This window comes from Nelusetta ayraudi, unplaced genomic scaffold (genome assembly GCF_046127955.1).
Source record: "Nelusetta ayraudi isolate G7.1 ecotype Tasmania unplaced genomic scaffold, CSIRO-AGI_Nayr_v1 ptg000004l, whole genome shotgun sequence".
In the NCBI taxonomy this organism is placed as follows: Eukaryota; Metazoa; Chordata; class Actinopteri; order Tetraodontiformes; family Monacanthidae; genus Nelusetta; species Nelusetta ayraudi.
The window spans coordinates 2,322,993-2,349,334 of NW_027466054.1; the positions used below are offsets into that span (position 1 = coordinate 2,322,993).

The 26,342-nt window shown below is 45.4% G+C and overlaps 3 protein-coding genes across 6 annotated transcripts in view; 2 read left to right on the forward strand and 1 right to left on the reverse strand.

The window, feature by feature from the left end:
* Positions 1-1,708, forward strand: part of plppr2b (phospholipid phosphatase related 2b) — a 55,695-nt gene extending 53,987 nt beyond the window's left edge. For all 3 annotated transcript variants that reach the window (XM_076043433.1, XM_076043442.1, XM_076043425.1), the window contains one exon: positions 406-1,708. In XM_076043433.1, the coding sequence (XP_075899548.1) occupies positions 406-514 (109 nt within the window). In that variant the 3' untranslated portion in view covers positions 515-1,708. The remainder of the gene's footprint in view (positions 1-405) is intronic.
* Positions 1,709-18,275: 16,567 nt separating this feature from the next.
* On the reverse strand, positions 18,276-20,997 carry LOC142899724 (transcription elongation factor 1 homolog). The gene is made up of 4 exons (XM_076043474.1): positions 20,859-20,997; positions 20,404-20,538; positions 20,254-20,324; positions 18,276-19,229 (listed from the first exon to the last, which is right to left on the reverse strand). Exons 2-4 carry the CDS (start codon positions 20,517-20,519, stop codon positions 19,165-19,167), a joined length of 252 nt encoding a protein of 83 aa, XP_075899589.1. The 5' UTR covers positions 20,520-20,538; positions 20,859-20,997; the 3' UTR covers positions 18,276-19,164.
* Positions 20,610-25,782, forward strand: pld6 (phospholipase D family, member 6). 2 transcript variants are annotated; one of them, XM_076043461.1, is made up of 4 exons: positions 20,610-21,069; positions 21,825-22,013; positions 22,763-22,992; positions 24,873-25,782. In XM_076043461.1, the coding sequence occupies exons 2-4, from the start codon at positions 21,844-21,846 to the stop codon at positions 25,106-25,108; spliced, it is 636 nt and encodes a 211-aa protein (XP_075899576.1). In that variant the 5' UTR covers positions 20,610-21,069; positions 21,825-21,843; the 3' UTR covers positions 25,109-25,782. The 2 variants fall into 2 exon arrangements, with proteins under 2 accessions (XP_075899576.1, XP_075899567.1); XM_076043452.1 differs by having other exon boundaries at positions 20,611-21,069; positions 21,838-22,013.
* The last annotated feature ends 560 nt before the right edge of the window (positions 25,783-26,342 follow it).

The following is a 26,342-nucleotide window of genomic DNA, read 5'->3' on the forward strand; positions in this document are numbered from 1 at the left end:
ATTCTCTTTTTTCAAGCAAACATCCATTATTCTCACTTCTTTTATGATGCAAAACTTTGCAACTCTTCAGGTCTGAATAATAAAAGTTCTGCACTCTCATTTTCACTGCGTGTGTGAATTCGGCAATCGGGACGTGTTGACCATCTAGATTTAATATTTATGGCATCACTGCCTCGAAAGCAAACTATTTGCCAAATTTCATGTTCTCTAAGTATGTGGGTCGCTTCATCCTGCCCAGACACCTGCATATTCTCACCATCAAATGCACTTTCAATGCGGATGATGATGTTTTATTCAGACGCCCCCTGACCTGGACGTCATGTTTTCGGTTCCAGCTGCTTTGAAACGTGTAAATTTGTCTCTTCCCCTCCTCATCTCGTCTCTCTCCTCTCTGGTCCCCGACAGGCTACAGGGCTACCGTATTCTGAGATCACATGACCATCAGCCAACCCCGCCCCCCGCCCCTCCCGATGTGCTCCTCCCCTCACGGCGTTGCCTCACCAGCGCAGTCTAGACCTGCCCTCCGAAATCCCCCCGCCCTGCCCCGCCCACCCCGAAGGACGACACCCCCTCCGCCGAGTCAAGTCCACGATGGTCTGAAGGCCCCCGGGCCAATCACAGGGAGGCGGCGCGGCAACGTGGGAGAGCTGGGCAGGAAGCCGACACCCGGCTCGGGAGCAGCACCAGGAAGCGGATGCACGTCTCTGGAACCCGTCCGCCCCCTCCCACCCGCCCCAGTCCGTCCTCCTTGGCCTCCGATGCGGCCTTTCTTTCAGGTTGTAGTGGAACCGTCGGAAGATCGGCCTGAAGCCGGAGCTTCTGAAGCAATACTGTGTCCCAATCGCTCGCCCTGTTTTTCCCACAAAGCCTAAAAGTGACTCCAAAGACTGTTGGTAGGCTGGTGACTCGATCGGAAACAAAATCCCAGCAGAGCTGAGGGTTCTGTTTATTTGTTTGTTTGTTTGTTTTTTTTGATGATGACGACGAAAAAAAAACAATAAAATAAATTATCTTTGGATCAGAAGACCATTTTGTAACACTCAGGACAATGTGCTGAAAAGAAAGGAGGTAATTAAAAAGACAAAATCAGAGAGCAGGGAACCTTCACGGGTTGGCGCTGGAAGGAAAACAGAGAAGGCTCGACAAATTGAAGACAAAGAGCACCTTTTGCAATTTACAGCACAGCCGAGCAGATTCCCTGCTCGTTAAACGACGTTCTCCCGTTTGTTCAGCGAGGCGTGAAGACCTGATTTGTCAACATGTTGTGTGAGGTGACAGATGAGGGATTAATACACGCCGACGCCGCGCTTGTGATTTGAACACTCGTTATTTCATCCCCGCAGTTAACGGGACTTGATTCCCATCTGCTCTCCAAATATGTTTCACCTGCTTATTATTCACAGGTATTTATGAATATCTCAAGGGTTCACATTCTGTCATTTAAATCACTGCCTACTCCAGCTCAGACTGTCACCTTTAACTCTGCAGTGAACTCCTACTCCCCCTGTGTTTGTCCATATGTCCTGTTGCCTGTGTCAAAGAGTTCAGAGACTTTCAGTTTTGGTTTAGTGTCTGCTCATTTTGGACCACAAATGTAGAAAAAAGTTTTAGATTTGCCACATTCGGACCACATTCAGACCTGATCAGCACTACAGTACTGCTCAGGTAGTTTAAGGAGAAGAGGAGCTGGGTTACGGAATGGTTGCAGAGTGGAAGACTAAAAAAGAATGGATGTGCACAGAGATGCACAAAAGATGAAAACAGAGCCATCAACTGATGTGGCCTTGCATCAGGATCAGCTGATGTGCGGCAGAATTGTGAGTTACGTTTGGCAACAATGGCCTGCCAGAACTAACGCAGGTTTTCCCGATTACTTGACGCTACTCACAATCCATTTTGCCCCTTTTTACCAACGTCAGTGCACTCCTGCTCCAGACTGAGGAGCAAACAGTGGCACAGTCCAGTGTGTAACGCAGGGTAATGCAGTCAAACCCTGAGTTTTGTACAGTATAGCATATAGTACATAGCTTTTTATGAAACGGTATATAGTACATTATTATTCTGTTTGAATTTTGTGAACTATACGAGGCTATCTGAAGCTGTCTTGTAGTAACATGAGGTGTTGCCAAACGCGGGACTGGAGAAAAGTGTGAAATCTAACAGGAGCCAATGTTTCTGGCTCACGTCTTTTTCCACGGCTCACTTCAAAGAGAGCCTGCAGGTAGGTCACTCAGCCGAGTCTTACGAGGGGTCATTTAAAGAAGCATACGGTTTTATTAAGTGTGTGCGCGCGTGTGTGTGTATGAGAATTAAAAGTGAGGATGTTTATAATGAGCACACTGAATGGCAGTAAAACTGTTAATTTGCCAATTTGTGTTGTCTCGTTTGTCTGTTTTTTTGTGTTTTTTTTTGGAGTTGCTTTTTTGATTAGTTAAACTGTCAGAAGTAGCTGCTATAATTTCACACTTGTGCTAGTGTGCAGCTGCAGGCTTTGGAAGGACCACCCACCCAGGTGTCCTGACGATGCCTGCTACAGCAGAGGGTGCTCATTATAGCGCTGAGGTCAACTCAACACTGTTCAGTCGACATTTTTTTTGTAAAACGACCGAAAAGATTACACAACAACCACAACTGTCCAAATGTTATTTTTATGTTTAAATGTCTTTGTTTTGTATTTATTTAAAAAAATAAATTTAAATTATGGCACATTGCTGCATCTCTCTCTCTCTCTCTCTCTCTCTCTCCTTTCATTTCAGTTTACTTCTTACACACTTTATTTAGAGATTTTGCATTTAAATTCAAACTTTTCCATCTGTTCCTGGAATTTACAAATGTTATTCTCTCAATAGTACTCACCAAAATGTTTCAAACTTTTCCAATCTCCCGCCAGCTCTATCGCAAAACTCTATCAGTCAGTCAGTCAGAGGACAGACACCTCAGGTGATCCCGACACCTGCTCCAGCTGGCTAGAAGACAGTAGGGGAGGAAGGAAATAAGAGGAGGAAGCAGGAATACAATGTTGTGATTCTCACAGCCTTTGTTTTAACCCAGAACTTCCCTGAACAGTTTGAGAAACTGTGTAAAATCCCAGTATTATTGCAACATTTCCATGTTTCACTGGGCCTCAGAAAGCCATGCTGGAAAGGTTCTTTCCTAGCAATGCTTTAAAACTAACACATCAGTGTTATTGTTACAATTTGTGGGCGACACGGTGGCGCAGTGGTTAGCGCTCTTGCCCAACAGAAAGAAGGTTGTAGGTTCAATGCCGGCCTGGAGCCTTTCTGTGCAGAGTTTGCATGTTCCCCCTGTGTCTACATGTGTTCTCCCTGAGTGCTCCGGAGGCCAGAAACATGCATGTGAGGTGAATTGAGAACTCTAAATTGTCCGTAGGTGTGTGAATGGTATGTTTCGATGAACTGATGTACCCTGCCTTCGCCCTATGACAGCTGTGATAGCCTCCAGCAGAGCCCTGCTACCCTGAGTGGAATACAAACCGGGTATAGAAGATGGGCGGATGTGGTTTTGTCCTTTTTGTTTTGCGTTTGAACCTGAATCAGGTCATGCAGCGTGGGTGTGACAATGCTTAATTTAGAGACCAAATAACAGCGTGAGTACCCATTAAATAATGTAGAGCTCTGTTATGATGGTTATCCATTTAAAATGGTAAGACGCCTTTGTTTGATAAGGTACAGGGGGAAACCAATGCTTGGCCTTAAGTGGCCAAACAAACTGCAGTTTTGCAATTAGGACAACAGGTGGCAGTGCTAGCCATGCTAACAGGAGGGGGAGCGGAGCGGATTAAAATTCACGAGTTTGAATATTTATAAAAACGAATTGGCCCATTAGCAATGTAAAAAAAATATGTAAAACGGGAACAGAACAATTTCTTAAGAAAAAGAAAAGTTGCTAGATTTGAGACCTCGTCTTGCTATGCGATCGAGGCATTAGCCACCAAGCTAATAAACATCAAGTAATGGCACAGAAGAGCCAAAACATGTGGACATGCAGAATCTGCGCCTCCTTTCTCTGCTCTCGTCTCAATTGCCCTACAGTTTCTCCCCGCCCGGTCTTTGTGTTCCTTTGTGTGCGTGTTTGTCAGTCTTGTTAATGACAAGAGCTCATGCGCGTGCGCGCACACGCACACACACACACACACACACACACACACACACACACACACACACACTCAAATAATCTCTGCCTCTCTCGTACACACACAAACACATACACAGAGAACTCTCTGCACTCTCTCGACAACATTATCTTTTCCGGAAATTGCTTCTCAAGCACAGCCAGAGCCCCATTAGAAAAGAAGAGCTCCACGCTGTAACCTTTTTAAAAAGCCATTAGTGATGCACCTGCTCCCCCTCCCCTCCACCCAACCCCCACAGCACCGCACCCCCACCTCCCATCTATCCCCCCACTTGTGTGTCCGATTTGTCTCTCTTGTTAACACACACACACACACACACACACACACACACACACACACACACACACACGCACACAGGGAGCACGCCTCCATTCTGATTGCCAGCTTCCCCCAGTTTCCAGTGCTTACACACTACTGACTGACTACCGAGCAGCTTCCTCCCCCTATTACAGAAGACTCACTGACATTTTAAAGTTCTGCATCAGTGTGAGAAAAAAAAAATCTCTTACACACACGCACACTCAACACAATTATTTTTTGCGTGTGTTATTGTAATGACTTCTGACTGCTAAATCTGGTGTTCTGTACGTGAGTAATTTTCTCTCAAAAAGCAACATAGTGGGAGAATAAGACATGTCATCAAATGTCACGGCACTAAAGTGAGCGGGCCAGGGTCTCTTCCATGAGTAATGAGAGCGAAACTCATTTTGGTGACTCATACGGTGTTTGTCTAAATTTGAACAGAATGTTCAAATGAGCTTTTCATTAAAAAAAAAATGCTGCTCCCACTTAGAATGATTTATGTTTTTGTTTTTTTTTCTATCATTGGATGTTTTGGGGTTTTCTTTACACATTATTTACAGCCATTATTTACAGGGAGGGCTGGTTTGCTTACACTGTACTCAGCGTTCACATCAAACGTTCCTGGAGGATTTGTTGACGCATGTGTCAACAGGTTGCATGATGATGACGACGTGAATCTGCATCCGTTTGATTCTAAAATGCAAAATTAAACACATTACTATTGATACATTACTTGCATCATTATGCGTCAAAAACATGACCAAGTCTATCGTGGGTCATGTCCCTTGTTTATGTAGCAGTAGCAACAACAAAAAACAGGTAAACATTTTGCACTGCCGTGTGGGTCTCTCAGTTTCAAGCCCTGCGACTCGGCCCCTGGAGTGTTGTGATCACAGACCGACGGTATTATAAGATGGCCCCGAGCTTCGCTGTCTGACCTGCTGTCTGTTTGCTGGGACGATCCCGACCCATGGGGTCGCACACCTTCTAGAGACAATTTTTGCGGGTGGTTGCGTGTAACACAAAGAAATAAAACAAATTTTTTAAAAAAATGCAGCAGAAAGAAAGACTGCGTCAAAGGAAATATGTGAACTGAGAGGCAGAAAAAAAAATGTGCTTCTTTGTTTTTTATCGCATCCCCACACAAACCGGCAGCCCCTGGCTAATAAAAATGTACTATCTGTCACACTAAATTACAAATATTGGGCCTCGCTGTACTGCAGTCTCCTGATTATGCTCAATGGTCTGCCACTGACAATTATGAAGCCATTAACATATTGTCTGAGTATGTGTACGTGCATGTGCGTGCCCATGTGTGTGCGTGTGTGTGTGTGTGTGTGTGTGTGTGTGTGTGTGTGTGTGTGTGTGTGTGTGTGACAAATTCTCTATGCCTGCCTATTTGAGGAAATATGCTCTTGCCTTTTTTTATGGCCTTGAAAGCTCCAGTGGCTTGCAGTGAATTTACGTGTTTGCAGTCTGTCTGCACTTCTGCCTTCGATGTCTCGGACGGGAAAAAAAAAATAATCGAGAGAGCAAAGAGAGAAGAGAACGTGAAGAGACGAGGAGCGTGAATCAAGTTATGTCAAAGACAACAGCTAATTTAAGTCTTTTATGGCAGTCGGGGGGGGGGGGCCATCCTGAGCTTCCAGCGCATGCACAAACACACACACACACACACACACACACACACACACACACACAAGCACAAGCAAAAAGGTTTGGGGGTTTTGGGGCAGCTCCATCGTAGACGCACATAAAGGGCCTCAGCATCAACACAGGCCCCAGGAAAGTGGATAACACACACACACACACACACACACACACACACACACAGAGTGCAGGATGTGACAGGAAAACCCACAGAGGACACAAGTCTCATTTCGGTTCATTATGATTTCAGGACTAATGAGTGACTGAGTGCTGCTATGCCTGATATGATGTTCCTGTATTTATTACACCGCTGTGTTTACCATGTATATTTAGCACTGCACTCCGGGTCCTGAATGCTGTCTGGGGTGCAGCCTTCCCAGGCAGCCCAAGCAATATTAATGTTGCTCGTTATATAAGCAATTACAATTATAAATCTCTTTTAAAGAACTGGCGTGTTTTTTTCTTCTTCTTGCAGCTTTAGCGCACATGGCCTGTTTGATTGTGAGACATTTAAGAAAAAATGATAATCACTTATCCTTGGTACAACATGCTGAAGCCTGAAGGATTCTATTGCTCCAGGAGAGACTTCGGGGGAGGGAGACGAAAGGTTTCCCCCACTGGATCTTTTGAGGAGCAATTCTTTTTCTTTTTTTTTTTTATCAGCCTGATAAACATAATACATTAAATCAAGTTAACTCCTCCCACTTTATTGATGTCATATATTGCTCAAGGCGTCTTTATTACATAGATTGTGTCACAATTATTGTGAACAACACAAAACAATGGAGACAATATATAGCTACTACCATGTCATGATGAGAGCTGGGCCACAGATTTTTAAACATTTTCTGCACGACGATTGCCAAGGTGATGCGATCCCTTGGATTGTGCGGTGGACAATGTCTCCCCTGCCATTTACAGTGCCCAGCTGACCAGGGGTAGCGCCGCATAACTCCTCAGTGTGTGTCTGTGTCAGCACCTCTGGCAATGTTGTCTTTGTTCCCTGTATTGCCGCCTCTGCCATGACATACAGGGAGCGAGCGAATGAGCCAGTCGGACAAGAATCTTTGCTGCGTGTGTGTTTGTGTGGAGAGACGTGGCAATCACCTTGTTGCAAGTTACGCAGTGTTGCTTTAAAAGTGTGTTTTTTGCAAGGCTATTGCACAGGGTTGCATTGCCTTTGACTAGAGAAAGCCGTTTATACGGAACACAAACTGAAAAGAGGAAGTCAATTCTAAAACATTTTTCAACATAGAGAGGGAAAATCATGCCCGGGCAATACCAACCCCAAACTCGTTTCCTCCGCCCCTAATTCTTCCCGTTGAGCCCTGTGCCAGACCTCCATCCGCCGACCCCGCCGGGGTCCGCGGACCCTAGCTTGACAACCGGTTGCACTATAGGGCATGCTCCGAGGCGTCGGGGGCTGGACGGGATCGCAAGGATATAGGAGAGAAAGCGCCGTGCGTGGAGCGAGGAGGAGCGAGGGAAGGAGGAGGAGGAGGAGGAGGAAGAAGAAGAAGGGAGGAGGAGGAGGAGAGGTGAGAGGTTGCAGCTGAGTTGCATAGGATGCTGATGCGGCTCCGTCACTCCATCCGTCCATCCATCCATCCATCCATCCCTGGGAGAGGATGGAAAAAACAAGGAGTGGTTATCTGATTCTCCCCGCCGCTTAGCAGGAGGAGAGAAAGGGGGGGGAGGGGGTGGAGGTGAGAAGCGTGGGGGACGGGGGGGGGGCGTTTCCCTCCCTCCCTCCCCTGCACTGTATAGCATGTACTCGCAGCATGGACACAAGCCGCGGCGGCGCGCGGAGCGGAGCGGCTGGCTTCCTCATCGCGGAGATCGCCGCCGGGATGAGGAGGAGGAAGAAGAGGGGAGGAAGAGGAGGAGGAGGAGAGAGGGGGGAGGCTGAGGTAAGTTCCGCGTGTGTTTTTTCTCTTCTTCTCTCTTGTCATTCTCGGTTGTGTAAAGATGGCATGGTTTGTTTGCTTTTTTTTGTTTTTTTGTGTTTTTTTTTTTTTTTTTGCTTTCGTAACTATAACAGCAGCAGCGCTTCGAATCGGGCGTCGCTCCCAAGTGCCGTCCGTCGAGGATCGAACCGCCCGTGAACGTCTCTCGCTCGGGGTGTTGTGTGTATCTACTACATGCATGTGCGCATACGTTTTGCGTGTGCGTGTGTGTATGTGTGCGTGCGTGCGTGCGTGCGTGTGCGCTCGAGATTCAATAATAGGGAAAAACGCGCGTGCACGCCAACGCGCGCGTGCTTTTTTTTTTTTTCTTTTTCTTTTTTTTTAAGGCAAAGATAAATCATTCGCGCTCGCTCGCTCCCCCTGCTGCTAAAGGGGTTAAAGGGATTCAACCCACGCTCGTCACACTCTGGAAAACTGGCTTCTCCTTGTGAGTGGAAGCGGATGTATTTACAAACAAAGGGAAGCTTCATATCCAAGCCCGTCACGTAGGGAACAGGTGCTCGGGCTATCTGCGGGGTCCCTACAGCGGTGTGTGTGTGTGTGTGTGTGTGTGTGTGTGTGTGTGTGTGTGTGTGTGTTGGTGGAGGTCCATCTTCGGTTATCTGGGCTAGTAGGCCAACTGGGAACCTTTATGCATTCAAAAGTGGGGTTGGGGGGGGGGGTTCAGCATAAATGATGGCGCCCCTGGAAGAGTTTTGTCGCCCAAAAAGTTTGGCCAACGAGCAAAGAGGGTCCAGTTTTCTTATTCCTCCCAAGCCATCAGCGCGCTCTTTTATTTATTTATCTGTTTATGCCGTCTGGGTAGCGAGAGAGAGTGTGAGTGAGTGAGAGAGAGAGAGAGAGAGAGAGAGAGAGAGAGAGAGAGAGGGAGAGAGAGAGAGAGAGAGAGAGAGACTATTAAGGCTCCACGCTGTGGCCAAAATGTCTGGGGGAATATCTGCTGTTGCATGCATAAGCACTAACCTCCTCCCCCTCCTACTCCCCCTCCTCCTCCTCCTCCTCCTCCACCTCCATAACAGCTTCCTTTAGTTCCAAGCAATTAAGCAGTGATGTGCGAGTGTGGCCGAGGCCTGCATCCGCTCGGCCTCTGACTCCCAGCTCTCCCAGCTCCTCCATCTCGCCTTGTCTTGTCCTTCCGTCCCTCTCTCCCTCCCTCTCTACTCGTCCTCCTCGCCCTCCGGCACAGCCGCTCGGAATTCTGCATCCTGTCTGGCAGCGCGAGGTGCATTAAAACACGGATAAGTCGGCAGCGTGGTCGTCGTCGTCGTCGTTGTCGTTGATACGAGAACGCAATTGAGCGATTGGCTTTCATTAGGCGGCCCGAGCTGGAGCCGGTCCACTTTAAATCAAGTCAAATCAGGAAATGGATTTTCTATAAATGCAAACCAGATGTCTTTGTTTTTTGTGTGTGTGTTTTTTTTTTGCAACGCAAAGTTGCAAACCAAGCAAGCAAGAACACACACGCACACAAGCAGACATGAGGCGAAGGAAGGGGCCTGATCCCCCCCACCCCGGTTCTTTAACGCTTCGTCGTCTTCTTCTTCTTCGTCGTCTTCTTCTTCTTCTTCTTCTTCTTCTCCTGCGCGGCACACCCATCGCTCACCATAGATAGTCCCCCTCTGGTAGCTGAACACACACAGAGGTAAAACTCACGCTGACGCACATCCTCAAATTAGAGTGGAGACGTTGGGGATGACGGCAGGCAGACGCGGGCGGTCCCTGTCAGGGCAGTGGCCGGGTGGGGTGGGGGGAGGGGGGGGTGTATTTTTACAGCGAGATCTCTGACACCTCCGTACATCTCTTCACAGCTCCTGGTGAGAACAGAAGACACGTCCACTTGAGTTGTCATCATCAGCGAGTGGCGGCGGCGGCGGGCAGCAGCCCAGATACGGACAGTTGGGATTGGAGGGAAGAGGTGGAGGGGTGGGGATGGGGGGGGGGTGGAGGAGTGGAGGAGTGGGGTCGGTAATGAGGGAGACGTGTGTCAAGATCTTCCCGTGTGATGGATAGTCAGGATGGGATTTTTTTTTTCCTCCGGCAGGGGTGAAGGGAGAACATCGCAGGTGTGAGCGAAGTGAGAGGAGTGTCGCTCGCACACTTCAAACTCTCCCACTGTGGATGGGGGAATGGGGGGATGAATGGATGGGGGATGGATGGATGGATGGATGGATGGATGGATGGATGGATGGACGGATGGTTGGGGGGATGGATGGATGGATGGATGATGGATGGGTGAATGGGGGATGAAAAGATGGATGGATGGTTGGGGGATGGATGGATGAGTCATTGGATGGATGGATAATGGATGGTTTGGGGGATGGATGGATGGATGGATGGATGGATGAATGGATGGATGATGAGGTCTCTGAATCTTTTTCCACACGGGTGAACATTTTGACCCCGGAGGAGGTGAAGAAGAAGGTGCAGGAGGAGGTGGTGGAGGAGGTGGAGGGGACGGGGTTTGAAAAGGGTAAACGCAGTGGAGGCCAGTGATTAGAGTGGTGACGTCGGGTGTGTGCGTGTGTGTGTGTGTGTGTGTGTGTGTGTGTGTGTGTGTGTGTGTGTCTGTCTGTCTGTCTGTCTGTCTGTCGGGGGTGGGTGGAGGAGGAGGGGAAGGGGGGTTAAAGTGTGGGAGACAGTCAAGTCATGTTTGCCGGCTCGAGTCCAGAGTTTTCCAGGGGGAGCTGTCTGTGGTGCTGATGCAACTCTGCCCCCCCCTTCCCCTCCCATCACCACCCCCTTCTTCTTCTCCCATCCCCCCTCCCTCACACCCCCCACTCTTCCCAATGACTCCCTTGTTCCATCCTCCTCCTCCTTCGGCTGCAGATTGACAAGTAGCGAGTCTCTAATTGGCAAGTGCGGATGGGGGAGTGTGTGTGTGTGTGTGGCGGGGGGGTAGAAGCTTATTCTCCACGGGACGGGCCGCTACGAAAGGAGGAAAAAGTGCGCACGCGTGTGTGTGTGTGTGTATGTTGGGTGGGGGGGGATACGTGGAAGAGTGGAAGAGGGAGCAGAGAGAGGAGAATGAGACGGGTGGAGGGAGACGGTGGAGTGTTGGAGGGTGTTGGCAGGTTTTGGGGGGTATTGGTTTTGTTCTGAATGGATGGATGGATGGGGGGTGGATGGATGGATGGATGGATAGATGGATGAATGGATGGTTGATGAGGTTTCTGCATCTTTTTCCGCAAGGGTGAACATTTTGACTGCGGGAGGTGTTAGGGGGGTGCTGGAGGTTGTAGGGGGTGTTGGGGGGCGTGATGGAGGTTGTTGGGGGGTGCTGGAGGTTGTTGGGAGATGTTGGGGTGGCATGTTGGAGGTTGTTGGGGGGTGCTGGAGGTTGTTTGGAGATGTTGGGGTGGCATGTTGGAGGTTGTTGGGCGGTGTTGGAGGGGTGTTGGAGGGGTGATGGAGGGTGTTGGAGGTGTTGAACATCTGTCTGGTGGGGGTCTCTCTCTCCTCCTGGGCGCAGCAGCCAAACACACTGACGGCTGTTTGATAATGGGGGGAGCCAGCGCGGCCTCTCCCTCAGCGCTCGGCTAAACGCTCGCTTGATATCGCTCTGCGCTGGGTGAGGTGGGGGCGCGGGGGTGCTGGTGCTGGTGGCAGCGCAATCTGTTTACTTGGTGGTGGGGCGCAGGTAAAGATGCATCGGGACCGACTGTGCGTGTGTGTGTGTGTGTGTGTGCAAAGGCTCCCATGTTAAGCCCCACAATCTGCTTATTAGCAGAACGTCGAGCTCAAGACCCTTGCGTGCTTTTGTGTGTGTGCGTGTGTGTGTGCGCGCGTGTGTGCGTGTGTGTGTGTGTGTGTATGTGTGTGTGTGTGTGTGTGTGTGTGTGTGTGTGTGTTTGCGTGACTCGCGCTCGCATTGTGATTCAAGGACAAATATGATCTGCTTTTGTCTCTCTTATCGTAGGTCCCCCCCCCCCCCGCCCATCCCAAAAGAATTCCTCTCCTCCACGCAGCTGGCGTCCCGCTCCAGAGCCCACGGGAGGGAAAAAACGAAGAGGTTCCACAGCTGAGGGGAGGAGGAGGAGGAAGTGAAGGAGGGAGGAGGAGGAGAGGATGGAAAAGAGGAGGTGCTGCTCCGATCTCGACCACGGGTATTCTTGGGTTGATAATACAGATGTGGATGTTATTGCTTGAGAATACGCGTAGTCGAGCGGAAGCCTCGGCGGCGGCGGCGAGCAAAGAGGAAAAAAGGAAAAAGCGAAGCGGCAGCAGCAGCAACGTGAAGGTATAGTGGAGCCGGGGAGGTGACATGGACATGAGGTGGTTTTTAATTAAGCACCCCGAGGGGAGTTTCTTTTTTTTTTATTTCAAGGAAAAGGGGGGCTTATTTTGTTCAATCAAAAGGCTTTTTTTTTAAAGCGGAGTGCAATCAGCAGCCCGGCCGAATCCAATCCGAGCACTGGAGAGGTTTTATCATCACTGTTTTATTAACCGTGCCGCTCTTTACACCTGCGCAGGGAATCAGTCCGTTTCAACGGGCGCCAATTTTGGGGCTCTCCTGCCCGCGAAAGCTACCAAAAAAAAGAAGAAAATAGGCCTTTGGGCATTAGTTCTTAGTAGTGTTGTAGTTGAGACCGCACAAACCGAGACCAAGACATTATCAAGACTAAGTATCGAGAACAAGACGAGACCAAGACTGTATATCAAAGAAAAGAATCACATCAAAACAGAACAAATAACCAGTATCTTTTCATGAATTCAAGTTTGCTTTGGCATAAATGGAACAGCAACTTTTTTACTTCATAAAATTAAAAAAATAAATGAACTATAAATAATTTCAATGAAAATGATGGCATGCCAAGCATGAACAAAATGCGTTAATACCTTTAATGTATGACCTCAAACCTCATCTCACTCACAGTGGTTGCGAAAGACCTCAAAGTTCTGCACGGCTCAGGGGGTGAAGCAAAAGCTTTTCTGTTTTTATCACTGCAGTCATTGCAGTGTTGGCTGAGTTTTGGCCAGTCTCGATCTAAAATCCGCCCAGTCCGAGACGGAACTGGGGAAGAATGCCTCCGAGTCCGAGAGTAGACCGAGACCCTTAAAAAGTGGTCTTGAGACCAAGACCAATCTCGGGTACTACAGCACGAGATCAGGAAGCTGAACACAAAAGTCTCCGGCACTCAGACTGTATTCCGAACCCTCTTGATTACACACTCTTTGTTAGTCAGTCGGGAACACGAGCCGTCAATCTTATCAGCTGATGATTGTCTTTTGCAAAAACCTCAGAACCGAACCGGCGCAGAATCACATCTCGGCCCGGTTCCGCGCTCGTCTTTGTCCGGCCCGCTGGGACGTCACCATTAAAGGCCCCACTGCAGCAGCGAGGCACTCTCACGCTGAGGTGGCAAAAAGCGCTCACATTCTCTACTTAAGTAAAAGTCCAAATACTCACTTACTGGTAAATGCAAAAGTACTTAGTAAGAAAGTGCAGGTTCTGCAATGTATTTAAGTACAAATTATTTATTTATTTTGCCATGGATGAAACTTCATTTGTGATCATTTTGCAAAAATGAAAAAGCTGTGACAGAATAATCTGGACTGAATAGTCTGACTCAAAGGTCAGAGGTCACACATGAGCATCTGGACCATTTTGCTACTCTCAATACTATAGGTATTTTTTCTTTTCTTTTTCAACTACAGCACAACCAAACTGTAATCACAAATAGTTGTGACCCATGAGCCATTTTTGGATGAATGCACTTTTACTAACAATAACCAACGTTATTTTCAACATGCTTATTTTTCTCTCTCCTGAAAACGTACAGAACAGTGACCCCAAAACAAAGCAAAAAGTCCTCAGACAAATAAAGCACAGGCACCTGAAAAATCTACTTAAGTGCAGTAACAACGTATTTGTACTTAGTTACTTCCCACCTCCCACTCCCTGTTCTAAAAAAAAAAAGAAAGAAAGAAAAAAGAAAAAGAAAACGTGTGAGAGTTTGACGCCCGTGGCGGCGGCGGCGGGAGACAGTAACACATGAGGACACGTCAAGGCTCGCACCCGCCGCTGACATTTCAGCATTCGGCTCAGCTGACTGGCTGACATGATAAAAGACTTAGGACCCACGCACGCATGCACACACGCACAGCACACGCGTGCACATGCACACGCACAGCACAGCCAAGCCAGTGCACGGGAGTTGAGAATGTGCTGCCTTCCAGCCCTGAATATACGAGCTTACAGAGTTTGCACTGGCTGGCCGGGGGGGGGGGGGGGTTCACTGCAGGTCCACAAAGCAGCGGGGAAATGAGGGATTGATTGATTTTATGGCTTTACTATTTTTAAACCAGAGTGATGGATGTTTGTGCCTTTTATTGATCAAGCCGAGGTGCGGGGCTGAAGAATTCGTGGACGTCGGGGGGGATGGAGTTGGGTTTAAAGGGCGGGGGGTTGGGGGGGGGGGTAGATTAATCATGCGGCATGCCGATCCGGACCGGAATAAAACATCTCCAGTAACATTTTGGGCGCATAAGCATTATTGAGCATTGTAAATTAGGAATAGTAGGTTGGCGTTGCTTTTTTGCAAATGCGCCCGTGTGATGAATTGCGACCGTATCGTTTGCTGTATTCTGTGATTTCTTACTCGCTGCGTAAGTGGATTTTTCATTAATTATTGCGGCGCCGGCACCTGCAATTCATACGTGCGTTTCTTGTGCGCGAACTTGTTGATTTGAGCAAAGCTGTTAAGTCTGGTTTCATGTGTGTGCGTGCAAGTGCGTGTGTGTGCGTGCGTGCGTGCGTGCGTGCGTGCGTGCGTGCGCTTCCAAGCAACAAAAATGACAATTGTGAGCACAGCTCCAGGTGCCTAGCAACCGAATCACTGTTTCCTTGGCAACGGTTGCCTCGCACTCGCTGTGTGGGTGATTGGCAGCCTTGACGACGGAGACGGGGTGACACTTGACCTCGCGTGCTGAATGGGAAGAGGAGCGAGAAACAGAAAGGGGTGGGAGGAGTGGGGGGGGGGGTAAGATTTAGAGGAGACCGAGGCTGGGTGTCACACTTTTTTTTCTTTAATCTTGTATGAATTGCTCATCGTCTAAACATATTTCAAAAGTCATTCCTATATTAATTGGATGCTTATGGTGTTGGCTTGAAATGTGCACCGCTTTCACTTATTGTAACAAAGCGGTAATAAATAACCATCGAAGACTATACAAACCCCACGATGGGGTTTGCGGTCCCTGTAGTTTTCAATGGGGTTTCAGTCGTGATTTAAAATAACACATTACTGTTTAGTTTTTCAAGCTACTGACACTAAACATGTTTTATAATAAACACTAATTGTACTCATCAATGGGCCCCTGTCTTTAAAACATGAAATTCAACCAACCAGGTGACTACTCTTGAGTTGTTGAAATTACGTACTGATGCCAGTGGTGATGGGGATGCTCCAAACAAATTTCGTTGTTAACTTTGTTCAACAATGACAATAAATAACTTGAACTGAACTGAAGGAATTTACAGTACTGAAAAATTCTAGCCTTTATTAAAAACAAACATGTCATAAATAAAATATAAATACAACACCAACATTAATATGTGTGTGTATGATTAAAATCACCCGAGAATATTTGGACTATGACATGTTTGCCATGCTGACTCTCTTTCTGCACTGATTTCCCCATGGAAAAATAGGACCAGAAGTTGCCTCACCTAACTTGGGATAAAAGACCAACAGCTAACAAGGAACTCGAGCAACCAAAAGTGAGTTGGTGCATAACGCGCCACAAACATCTGATGGACGACGTCAATGTAAAAAATTGAACTTCTCTCCAATTTGAGTGGAGTATGTGACAACCAACCCCAAGAGCAGTGAGACAACCAACCCCGACCAACCTCTTGACAAACAGTTTAGCTAAAAGCCGACTCAAATCAAAGTTATGACCTTTGGCTTTTGAATAATTGTTTACTTTTTAAATGACCAATAACTTTCAAGCTTTTAATACAAAAAACAACACCAACAATGAAAAAAAAAATACTTTGACCCACACAAATGACGTAATATCTCCTCACCTCAATGTTTTGTGTTTTCTCAACAAGAGAGGTTGTGGGTTTAATTCCCATCCTGGGACCTTTGTGTGTGGAGTTTGCATGTTCTCCCTGTGTCTGTGTGGGTTCTCTCCAGGTTCTCTGTCTTCCTCCCACAGTCCAAAACCATGCATGTGAAGTGAACTGAGAACTCTAAATTGCCCGCAGGTGTGTGTGTGTGTGTGTGTGTGTGTGTGTGTGTGTGTGTGTGTGTGTGTGTGTGAATGGTTGTCTATCTTTCTTTGTGGCGCTGCGATGAACTGGCCACTTGTCCAGGGTGTCACCCTGCCTTCACCCTATGACAGCTGGAGGCTCCCGCAGACCCCCACAACCCTGAGTGCAGGAACTGGCTCGTATTAAAAATGGATGGATGTTTGATGTCAATATCACGTTACAGCGCCCCCTAGTGTGGCTGTAACAAGTGATGTTACAACCAGCCCCAGTCTCTCCTATAGCAGACAGATGAGAAACTGAAGTGATAATCACTCTCCCTTGTAATCCTGCTTCCAGCGTGCTTCATAAGGCCTTGTCGTCTGCAGCAGCGCCTCCCCAGCTGGGGTCCATGCATGGAGTCACTCCTCCCACCCGGCTGGAGAGCCCAGACGGGCACTCCACATCTCATCTATTATCACTCAGGGCCCCGGCCCGGTGCACAGCCTCACCTCTTGTCTTCTCTCATTTGTGACCCGCTACATCCCCGAGCTCGGCAGGGATAAACGGATGCCGGACCCCCTTAGAAAAGGTCGCAGCCGCAGATGCCGCAGGGGGGGAGCGGATCGCAAAGCGCTCCACTTCTACTTTAACCGCAACAGCGTCCCACGCTTGCTGAATGGAAGGTTAACCTCTTAACAAAAGATTCTTTTTTTTTTTTAACAATTCTCGTCGATAGCAATTTTTTTTTAAAGCTGTAGCTTTTGCTATTGCGAAATTGCGGATTTTTTTTTTAACTCAAATTTATTTGAATTTGACAGCATTTGAAGAGAAAATCATTCATTCATTCATCTTCAGTACCCGCTTATTCCTATTCAGGGTCACGGGGGTCTGCTGGAGCCTATCCCAGCTGTCTTAGGGTGAAGGCAAAATCATACCTCAAATTCAAGAGGTTCCATCACAGCCCGTAGTCCAAGCATGGGCAAACCACGGCCTGGGGGCTGTATACGGCCCGTTAAGCTTTTTAATCCGGCCCCACGAACTTGAATAGATATTAATAGCAAGTCATAAAATAGCTGTATTTCATCCATTTTTTTCAGTGTTTTAAGAGTCATTTCAATAAAGAGCTAAATACCGTAGGGCTTCTAAGTCACATATTTTGTTGAAACATTGCTGTTCATTTTAAATTGATATAACATGTTTTCCACACATCCCATAATATATTTTTTTCCTCATATGAGGTGGCTCACCATAACACTCCATCCATCTGCTCCTGCTCCGCCCCCCCCACCCCAAATTTTAGAACCCATCCCTGCCCTAGCCCCGTTTCACCGCACACTGGAGGAGATGCGCCTTCACTGACGAAACACTGACTGCCTACTTGCAGCATATCAATGTGGCTAATATTATAGCACAACTGGTAGGAAACAGTCGGTCATGTTAAAAATGTCCTGTCTCATCCCTGAAATGGATATATGTCGTCTCCAGGTCTGTCATACAGTGTAGTTGAGGAGCAATGGAAAAGTTCTTGAATAAAATTGTCTATTTTTCAATGTTGACCTGGACTGAATGACATTAATAATTTTTGTCTTTCTATTTTAAAGTACTTTGAAACCATATAAAACTCCTGCTGAAAGGTTCAACATTGAAGTACTTTCAGCTTATTACTGACGCCTTGGAAAATCTGTTAAAAGGAAATGTTTAATCTCTTCTTTTTTTATGAACAGGAAGTCTCCATCACAGTAAATCTGAGATTATCCCTCCATTTATTCGCAGATCATGTTTAATACTGCACTTGGTTTCGGCTGTGGTTGCTTCTTTAAGATTTGATAAATTGATAAACAAAGTTGGTTCCTCTCAGTGGATTTTGTGTCCCAGTGGTGTTAAAATATCGTCTCCCTGGTGATCGAAATTACTTGTGAAAAAAATGCAACATCTGCTTTTCCATGCAGTTGAAGTCCATTGCATTTACATGATTGGAAAATAAAACTCAGACACCTTTACCAAGTTCAAGTTCTATTGCGTCTTTATTTCCAAACTCACACTCGTCAAGCCGCTGTTTAAAAAAATATAGCATTGATTTTGGTGAACGTTCGCAACATACGGCTGTCTGGAGAAAAAAGAAAAACACATAGACCCGGTGCTTCAGTTCAAAATCAGGTTTAACTTGAAAATGCATATATTCTTTATCATTTATTACTGTGTCCAAAATAATATTCAACTCAAGCTTATTTTTTTTCCCTGCATTATTTTTAAGCTTTGGAATGGAACACTGGGACAGCAGTAGAGGCATTAGAGTGGTGGCTGACAATAGCAGCGAACACAACCCCGTGTCTGCACTGCACAGCCTGGCAGGAAGCTTGGATCCTGCTGCTCCTGTCAGACTCTGTTACAGGGAACGAGCACTCGCTGGTTTCACCTGTTCCTGGCGAGATCGACTTGTACCCATCTCTGACGCTCAGGAGCATTTGGGATGAAATTACGTTTTGCTAGTGCAAAAGAAACTACAGCTTGACTAAATGAAAGTTCTGACAGCTAATATTCTAAAAACTTGCCTAAGCAGCATCTGCAACATCTTAATAAAAAGAAGAAAAAAACAACGAAAATCATAATCCTAACAAAAGATGATGATGGGAAGGAGGAAAAAAAAACATTAGGAAAAACTACTGCTCTGAAATTTTCTCATTGTTGACTGGAGACGACAGGAAAGCTTCAAAAGAAGCTTTGGGCTTAAATCCCATAAAGAAATGCCTTTATGAATTCCAAAACCAATAGAAACCAGCGAACAATAAAGTCAGTCAGTTTCACAGATGTCGTCTGTCTGGGTTGTTAGTAACAGGCACTGGACCAGCTTGCGCTGCTCTACCCTGCGTCCACTTTATTCAGTCACATGTGTCCTACTGATTGGCTGCTTCACAGGCATCTATCCAATCACTGTACACGTCAACTGGCTCCGACAGATCTGGGGAGCGAGCGGTTAAGAAGAAGAGGAGTCTTGCGGCTTGTGCCGTTCACATCAAGTGTAAAATGACACCGGCTTCGGAAATCGATGCGGGGGAAAACAACGTAAACGACTCCTGGGAAGGTATTTTGTTCATTATGCCGAGGGTGAGCAATCATCCCCCAGTTGTAATAACATTTTCAATCAATATGGCATTTGTCAGGAACCAAGGAAAAACATTACTGTTAAATGGGGGATGCAGTTTTTCCAAGGTTAAGAAAAAATAAAATGATCGCCATTAAGGGTTCTTTTTTTTTTTTAAAGATGTGAACGGCCTTATTTGTCAATTAAATACTAGATGAATCCTCCAAAAAAGTGTATTGTCAGTCAGTCTGTGAGTACCAAACCAATACACACCACCTCACAGCCAGTGCACAAGAATAAGAATCAATAGCAACATGTGTGCAAATATCTTCAATATTTTTCGATGTGCATCAAATTAAAGGTACTGATCCACAAGGCCAAACAACTTTGTACATCTATTTCATTATCTTTTTAAATATTTCATATGTGTTCTCTCATTATTCTGCAAGCTGTTCAAAAAGTTCCGTGTATTTTTATGTGTTAGTGCAGGCATGGGCAAACTACAGCCCAGGGGCTATTTACGGTCCATTAAGCTATTTCATCCGGCGGTCATACAAATGTTAATAGTAGGTAAGTCATAAAATTTATCATTTCATCATCCCCCCCCCCCCCCGCCATTGTTTTAAAAGTAATTTCAATAAAGAGCTAAATACTGTGGAGCTTCAAAGACAGATATATTGTTGTTACGCTTGTTCATTTTCAACTGATATTAAAGCACGTTTTCTTCATATCCCATCATTCTCTTATGAGGTGAGTAAACAAAACACTCCATCCATCTGCTCCTCTGTCAAATCTTAGAACCCATTGTGGCCCACCAGTCAAAAGGTTTGCCCACCCGAGTGTTAGTGCCAGAAGGGAGACGCAGTGATGAACTGTAACATCCAGGTGTGTGAAAGGATACAGGTTATGGGAGTTTGGAACTCCTCCAGGCAAACCGAGCACGATATTATCCCAGTGTTTCGATTCCTCTCCCTTCGAACAGAACGATGGAAAGACAGGTTAAGAACTTCGAAAAAGAACGTAAAAGAACGACGACTGGGAGATGACGTACATTTTGACATCACACGACTTCTCGTGGTTACAGAAGGGGCAAGAGAACTGAGTGTCCAGGTCTCCGGTCATCTTCTTCTTCGTTGGGGCTTTCCTTTTGGACTTGCGACGACCCATTGTACACAGTGGCGAATCTCTAAGGATTATGAGTATAAGTCAGTGTAGACAGTGAATGATGATAAATGTTGAACATGGACAACGCAGCATTTCGGCTAAGAGACCATCGCACCGTGTTTGTGATAGCAGGCTAACATTAGCATGTTTACGTTTGAACAAAAGTGCAACATTAAAACAGTTAACAACGTCCACGCGATTTAATTGAACTGCCGTTGTTGAACACGTTCGGTTACGACGTGAGCGGCTTAACTTGGCAAAACGTTTCGCGGCAGCGTCTAATCTTTGGAGTCACTTTAAAAGTGACTCTAAATTCACATCGTTAACGCACGCGTTACTCACTTGTGGAAAAGCTTCCATGGGAAGGAGAACCCGGTAGCTGCAACTCTTGGCGTTATGTGGTTGGAGGAGACGCGCCCGTTTTGCGCTTAGCCATTGGCTGAAGAGCCTGTCGATCAAGCCAATCGGCGCAATGGAGCGGCGTCACCGCGTCACACACACAGGCTGCTCCCTCCTCCCCGCCTGGTGGCGATAGAAGCTAACTCTGCAGCAGGTGCGTAAACTCCGTTTAAATTGTTTGTTTAACGGTAGGATTGAGGTCAGGTTTTGTGTGTTTTTGTCACACGTGTCCTATTTAGCCGGAAATGTGAAGTTTTACACAGTGCCCGGGTGATATTAAAATGATTTACCAGCGTTTCTTTTTTACTTTCCATCACACTTTGATCATATGTAGTTAATAAAATCTTAAATAAGCTAACAACCCCCATTTTTTTAAGCTGTTGACAAAACAGCGTTTTTTTCCCTTTATTTGTCACTGACTGCTAATTGACTGCCATTTAGCTTCATATATCTATAATATACATTCATGACAAATTATTGAAAATTAAGATGCGTGCCCTTTCTTAAAAAAAAAAAAGGAAAAAAAGACCAGTCGTACTCTTGTGTAGTAGTATGTATGTAAGAAATATATTGTTTAGTTTCCATGATAAAAATTGTGCTTTTCTGTGGTGAAATTGACAAATAAATTGACTTGACTTGACTTGACTTGACTTGTATAGTCACCTTAATACATTCATGTTAAATATGCCATCACAGTATTTACAATATATTGGTCCTGACTGCATTTACCTGCTAACCACCTGTTTGTTTTAAGTGGTATGATGCAAAACACACACACACACACACACACACACACACACACACACACACACACACACACACAATTTCTTCTTGCTTATTCTGTACTGGGTTTGAGTTGTCGTTGATTTATTGTGACTTTTTTCCCCCCTTTTTTTGTATGATTTTAAGTATTGTTTTTAAGTGAGTGATGTGGACGGCCAAGGTGCTCGGTGTGGGTGCGGTGGCCCTCGCCCTAAGTGTGGACGTAACCGTCCGGCTCATCCGTCGTCTCAGGTCCAGAGGAACCCTGAAAGAGGTTCTGTTCTTCCCCTCTGAGATTGCCTGTGTGGAGCACATCTTCCGCCCTGCGCTACCGCAGTAAGAGAAGTGCAGTTTGATCATCAAAAGAGATGTTTTTTGTATATCACATGTTCAATGTACCATATTGTAATTGTAATAACATTATTGATACTGTTTTTATACACTTTGAAAAATGCATATTAAAAATAAATAGACCACGCAATAGGAAAAAAATGAACATTAGATTTGGCACCATGTCTTTTTCCCTGGTCATCTTCAAACCCTCTCCCTTGGCTTAATGTAATTTAAACAGAATTTGTAAGTCAGAAGTATAGTATGTTCCCTAGTTATTCTCAGTGCCTGAAAAACCTGAGTGAAGGATGATATTAACATGGAGGCATATTCTCTAGCAGGGGTGGGCAAACGTTTTGACTGGGGGGACCACAATGGGTTGTAAAATGTGACAGCGAGTGTTTTAGTGACCCACCTCATAGGAGGGATAAATATATCATGGGATATGTAGAAAACATGTGCTTTACTGTCAATAGAAAATGAATAAAAGCATGGCAACAAAATATGTGTCTACGCTATTCAGCTCTTTATTGAAGTGACTCTTAAAACACAGAAAAAATAGTACTTTAAAATACTTTATTACTTACCGACTATTAATATAATTTCTTCAAGTTCGGCAGGCTGGATGAAAAGGCATGAGGGGCCGCATATGGCCCCTGGGCCATAGTTTGCCCATGCCTGTTTTATAGCATCATATCATCAGATGATATAATGGAAGACTCATTTCCTGTTTTGTTTTTCCTCTCCCTCTCCAGTTCCTGTGTGTGCTCGCTGCCTCACGGTGTTGAGACCTCTTTCTCCCGTCTCCTCCGACACATCCTGTCTGCTGCCTCCACTCTGGACTTGTGTGTGTTCGCCTTCTCCAACGTGAACCTGAGCAGGGCCGTGCTCACGCTCCACAAGAGAGGCGTCACTGTGCGAGTCCTCTCTGACAAGGACTACACTGCCATCTCTGGTTCCCAGATTGGGCTCCTCCGCAGTGCCGGTAAAGAATGACAATCTGCTTCTTTTCAAATTATTGTCAGGTTTTTCACTCCAGAGTTGTGCCTTTGACACTGGCTGTGATCAAATATTCTCACGCCAAAGACCTAAAAACGCGGCCCTGGTGGCACATGTTTATCTTTTATAGGGGTAATATTGATTTTTAAAAGTCAAACAGAGATGAAAGAGGCCTTTAAACAAATAGATGTGACTTGAAATACTGGAAGGTCTTACTCATCCGAAGGAGCTGACTCGCTGTTCTCAGACAGTCATTTTCAGCGAGTCTCACCGGGTTCCTCACTGGTAAATAGAGGGATGATGGGATCTGACACTGAGAATGGAGGTTACCACGACAAGATCTCCTATGAGTCACAGTAATAATGGACTTGGTGCTCTGGAAGGTTTGCGCCACATGTCCGATTCAAACTGTCTCGATCTCTCACTCTCACTCTCCGCATTTCATAAATTACTTGTGCTGCCTATGGTTCGGCAAGAATTAACTAAGTAAGGAATTGGCAACCAGACAGCAAATTTCATTAGGGAAAGTGTTTCAAAGTGTGTGTGTGTGTGTGTGTGTGTGTGTGTGTGTGTGTGTGTGTGTGTGTGTGTGTGTGTGTGTGCGTGCGGACAGAAAACCTTGTGAGAACTACTTTGGCGCACGGAGCAATCAGCGCCTCTATTACATTCTGCCAGCGTCTGCAGAAGCCCTTAACCCCAGAATGTCTGAATGCGGCTGTCACTAGAGAGTCGCCTCTGGCTGCACCGGCTGTCAGTGGTCAGCGTAGTTCAAATCTCCACTGGATTAAATATTCCTCCTTTATATGCAGCCTTCTGACCTCACAGATCAGGAGAACTGTCTAAAAATACACAAGATAGATAAAAGATATGGCAGATATAAAAGCTGAAGGATGTCCATGTCTATACACACCTAAATGATCGGTTTAAAATCGTTTGAATTGCCAGTATTTGTTTTGTTCAGACCAAGTTGGAAAAGTAGTGATGTGTAAATATTTGTCACCTGAAATTCAAACTATTATCAAAGCTGTTGATGACAGAGACAGACCATAAAGAATGTGCTAAATGATTTATTTTATTATATATATGTATATATATATATATATATATATATATATATATATATTTTTTTTTTACTATATAAAGTAATTCAGGTCTTCAGGTTGCTATTAAAGGCCAGTAGTTCACATGACAGTGCGTTTGGTATTTAGGCCACTGATGGCACTGATGGCAGTTAACTGAGCAAGAAAATTTGGACACATTCTATGAAATGAATGTCTTTTCTTTCATTCTCATGACTATTGACATTGCAGTTTCTCACTGAAGGCATCAAAACTAGGTATGAAGACACATGGAATTATGTAGGAAACAATAAAAGTGTAAAATGAATCAAACACGTTTCATGTTTAAATTCTTCAAAATAGCCACCTTTCATCAAAAGCATCTTTATTATTTAACCTTATTTAACGTGTTTTTCTTTGGTGCATGATTACACATATCTTGTTCATATATTTAATGTCTTCAGTATCTATCTGCAGTGTAGAAAGTTGTAAAGAAATTGTAAAAAATTGCATGAAGAGGCGTGTCCAAACTTTTGACTGCTAGTGTATATGAGAACCATTGTCAGGTTAGGAAAACCAAATTGCTTTTATTGTCCTGCTAGTTTACCCTTTTATTCGTGCGTGTAAGGGCGGTATGTTGAGCTTCTACCAATATAAAAATCATAAATCAAGCCAAATTTTACACACTGGACCTTTAACACCTCAGCCTCACTGATATTCTTCACCTACTAACCGTGAAGGAAGACACCACTGATGAAGCCGAGAACACAAAGGTTTCATCTCCCTCTTATTCCTGTCTGCTCCACAGGGATCTGTGTACGCTGCGACAAGAGCTCAGTGTACATGCATCACAAGTTCGCCGTGGTAGATGGACGGCGACTCATCACAGGCTCCCTCAACTGGACGCTGACAGCAGTGCAGAGCAACCTTGAGAACGTCATCGTCACAGAGGAGAGAGACCTCGTGCGGCCCTTCGTTGACGAGTTCCACAGGTTGTGGGTGTGCAACGACCCAGAGCGACGCTGCGTCACAGTTAAAGCGTAGGAAGCTCATATCAAATAATAATAATGTTCAATTGTTTTCTTGTTAAGTTTTGTGAGTTGGTGGGTTACACTATTACATTACGTTGAACGTTAACAAAATATTAAAGTAGTCCTGCTTGCTTTTAACACAATCAAAGAAGCCTGTCTAGGTTGTGTGCTGTTGCTCGTGTATGTTGTTGATCCCAGCCTTTAGTTTAGGATTCCAATTTGACTTTTTTGTTGTTGCCATTGTGTTTTATTAAAGCTGCCTAGCAGTACAGTAACATGCAAGACAAGGCTGACACTCCTGTTGTTTGTTTTATTTATAATTTGGGGGAAGATAAAAGCTTAGGGGGGCAATTTGTTGTCAAGAGGAACATTGTTAAACATCATCTCACTCAAAGTCCCCCCGGGGCTGGAGTTCCTCTCCTGCTGCAACATGAATGACTCTGCCCCAATTTCACAAGTAGGACTAATGGCACAAAAACAAACAGAGCTGAACAATACTAGCCTTTTGAGGTTGCAAGCACAAGTGAGGATGATCTGTCCGTACATGAATAAAATGTCTCGGGTTGTGAGCCATCCCACAACTGAACAGTCAGATGGCTGTTGCCTATAAAGAAAATAACTGTTTTGTCTGAGCTAAAAATGTATTCTTTCTTTTTTTTCTTCTTTTTAAAGCAACTTTGTCCTCAATGGGCTGTGTCTGTCTCGAAATTCACCGTCTCATATTTGTAGTGTTAGAGGTCACAGGTCATCTGTTACTTTTTTATCCACGGTATGCAGAACAAGGACCGATTTAGCCGAGAGATCATGAGTTGGGACGCGTTTGTAGTGCGTAACAGCCACGCCATTCTACACACACAAGTGCACGGCTGCCTAGAATTAGTGTTTGAACTGCGTCAAGAGCGCAGTAAGGTGCTGAATAAATCCGGAAGTCGTAGTGTTTGACCTTCAAAATAATAAACATCTAAAGTCGAATATATGTGGAAAAGTGTGCAAGTCACTATACTGGCGTTGTTTTAATTACATATTTTAATTTCTATATTAATAATATATAATTGTGGCTATTGTGACAATGAAATGACTTGCATTGAAACTGTATCAGATTTAGTCATTTGTATGATCATAACAACGCAGTGCTCTATTGGAGAGAACTTTAATTATCTAAATGATTTTCACTCTAGCAAGTGCAGTGTGTGTGTGGGGGGGGGGGGGGTATGAGAGTTTTAATTCCCCCAACTGTCAAACAATAG

Excerpts from the sequence above, each read along its gene's own strand:
- LOC142899724 (XM_076043474.1), bottom strand. The coding sequence starts at position 20,519 with ATGGGTCGTCGCAAGTCCAAAAGGAAAGCCCCAACGAAGAAGAAGATG. Across the intron at positions 20,325-20,403 it reads AAGTCGTGTGATGTCAAAAT|GGAGAGGAATCGAAACACTG; the intron begins GTACGTCATCTC and ends TTCTGTTCGAAG. Across the intron at positions 19,230-20,253 it reads GTTCCAAACTCCCATAACCT|ATCTGTCGGAGCCAGTTGAC; the intron begins GTATCCTTTCAC and ends CTCGCTCCCCAG.
- pld6 (XM_076043461.1), top strand. The coding sequence starts at position 21,844 with ATGTGGACGGCCAAGGTGCTCGGTGTGGGTGCGGTGGCCCTCGCCCTA. Across the intron at positions 22,014-22,762 it reads TTCCGCCCTGCGCTACCGCA|TTCCTGTGTGTGCTCGCTGC; the intron begins GTAAGAGAAGTG and ends CTCCCTCTCCAG. Across the intron at positions 22,993-24,872 it reads TGGGCTCCTCCGCAGTGCCG|GGATCTGTGTACGCTGCGAC; the intron begins GTAAAGAATGAC and ends TCTGCTCCACAG.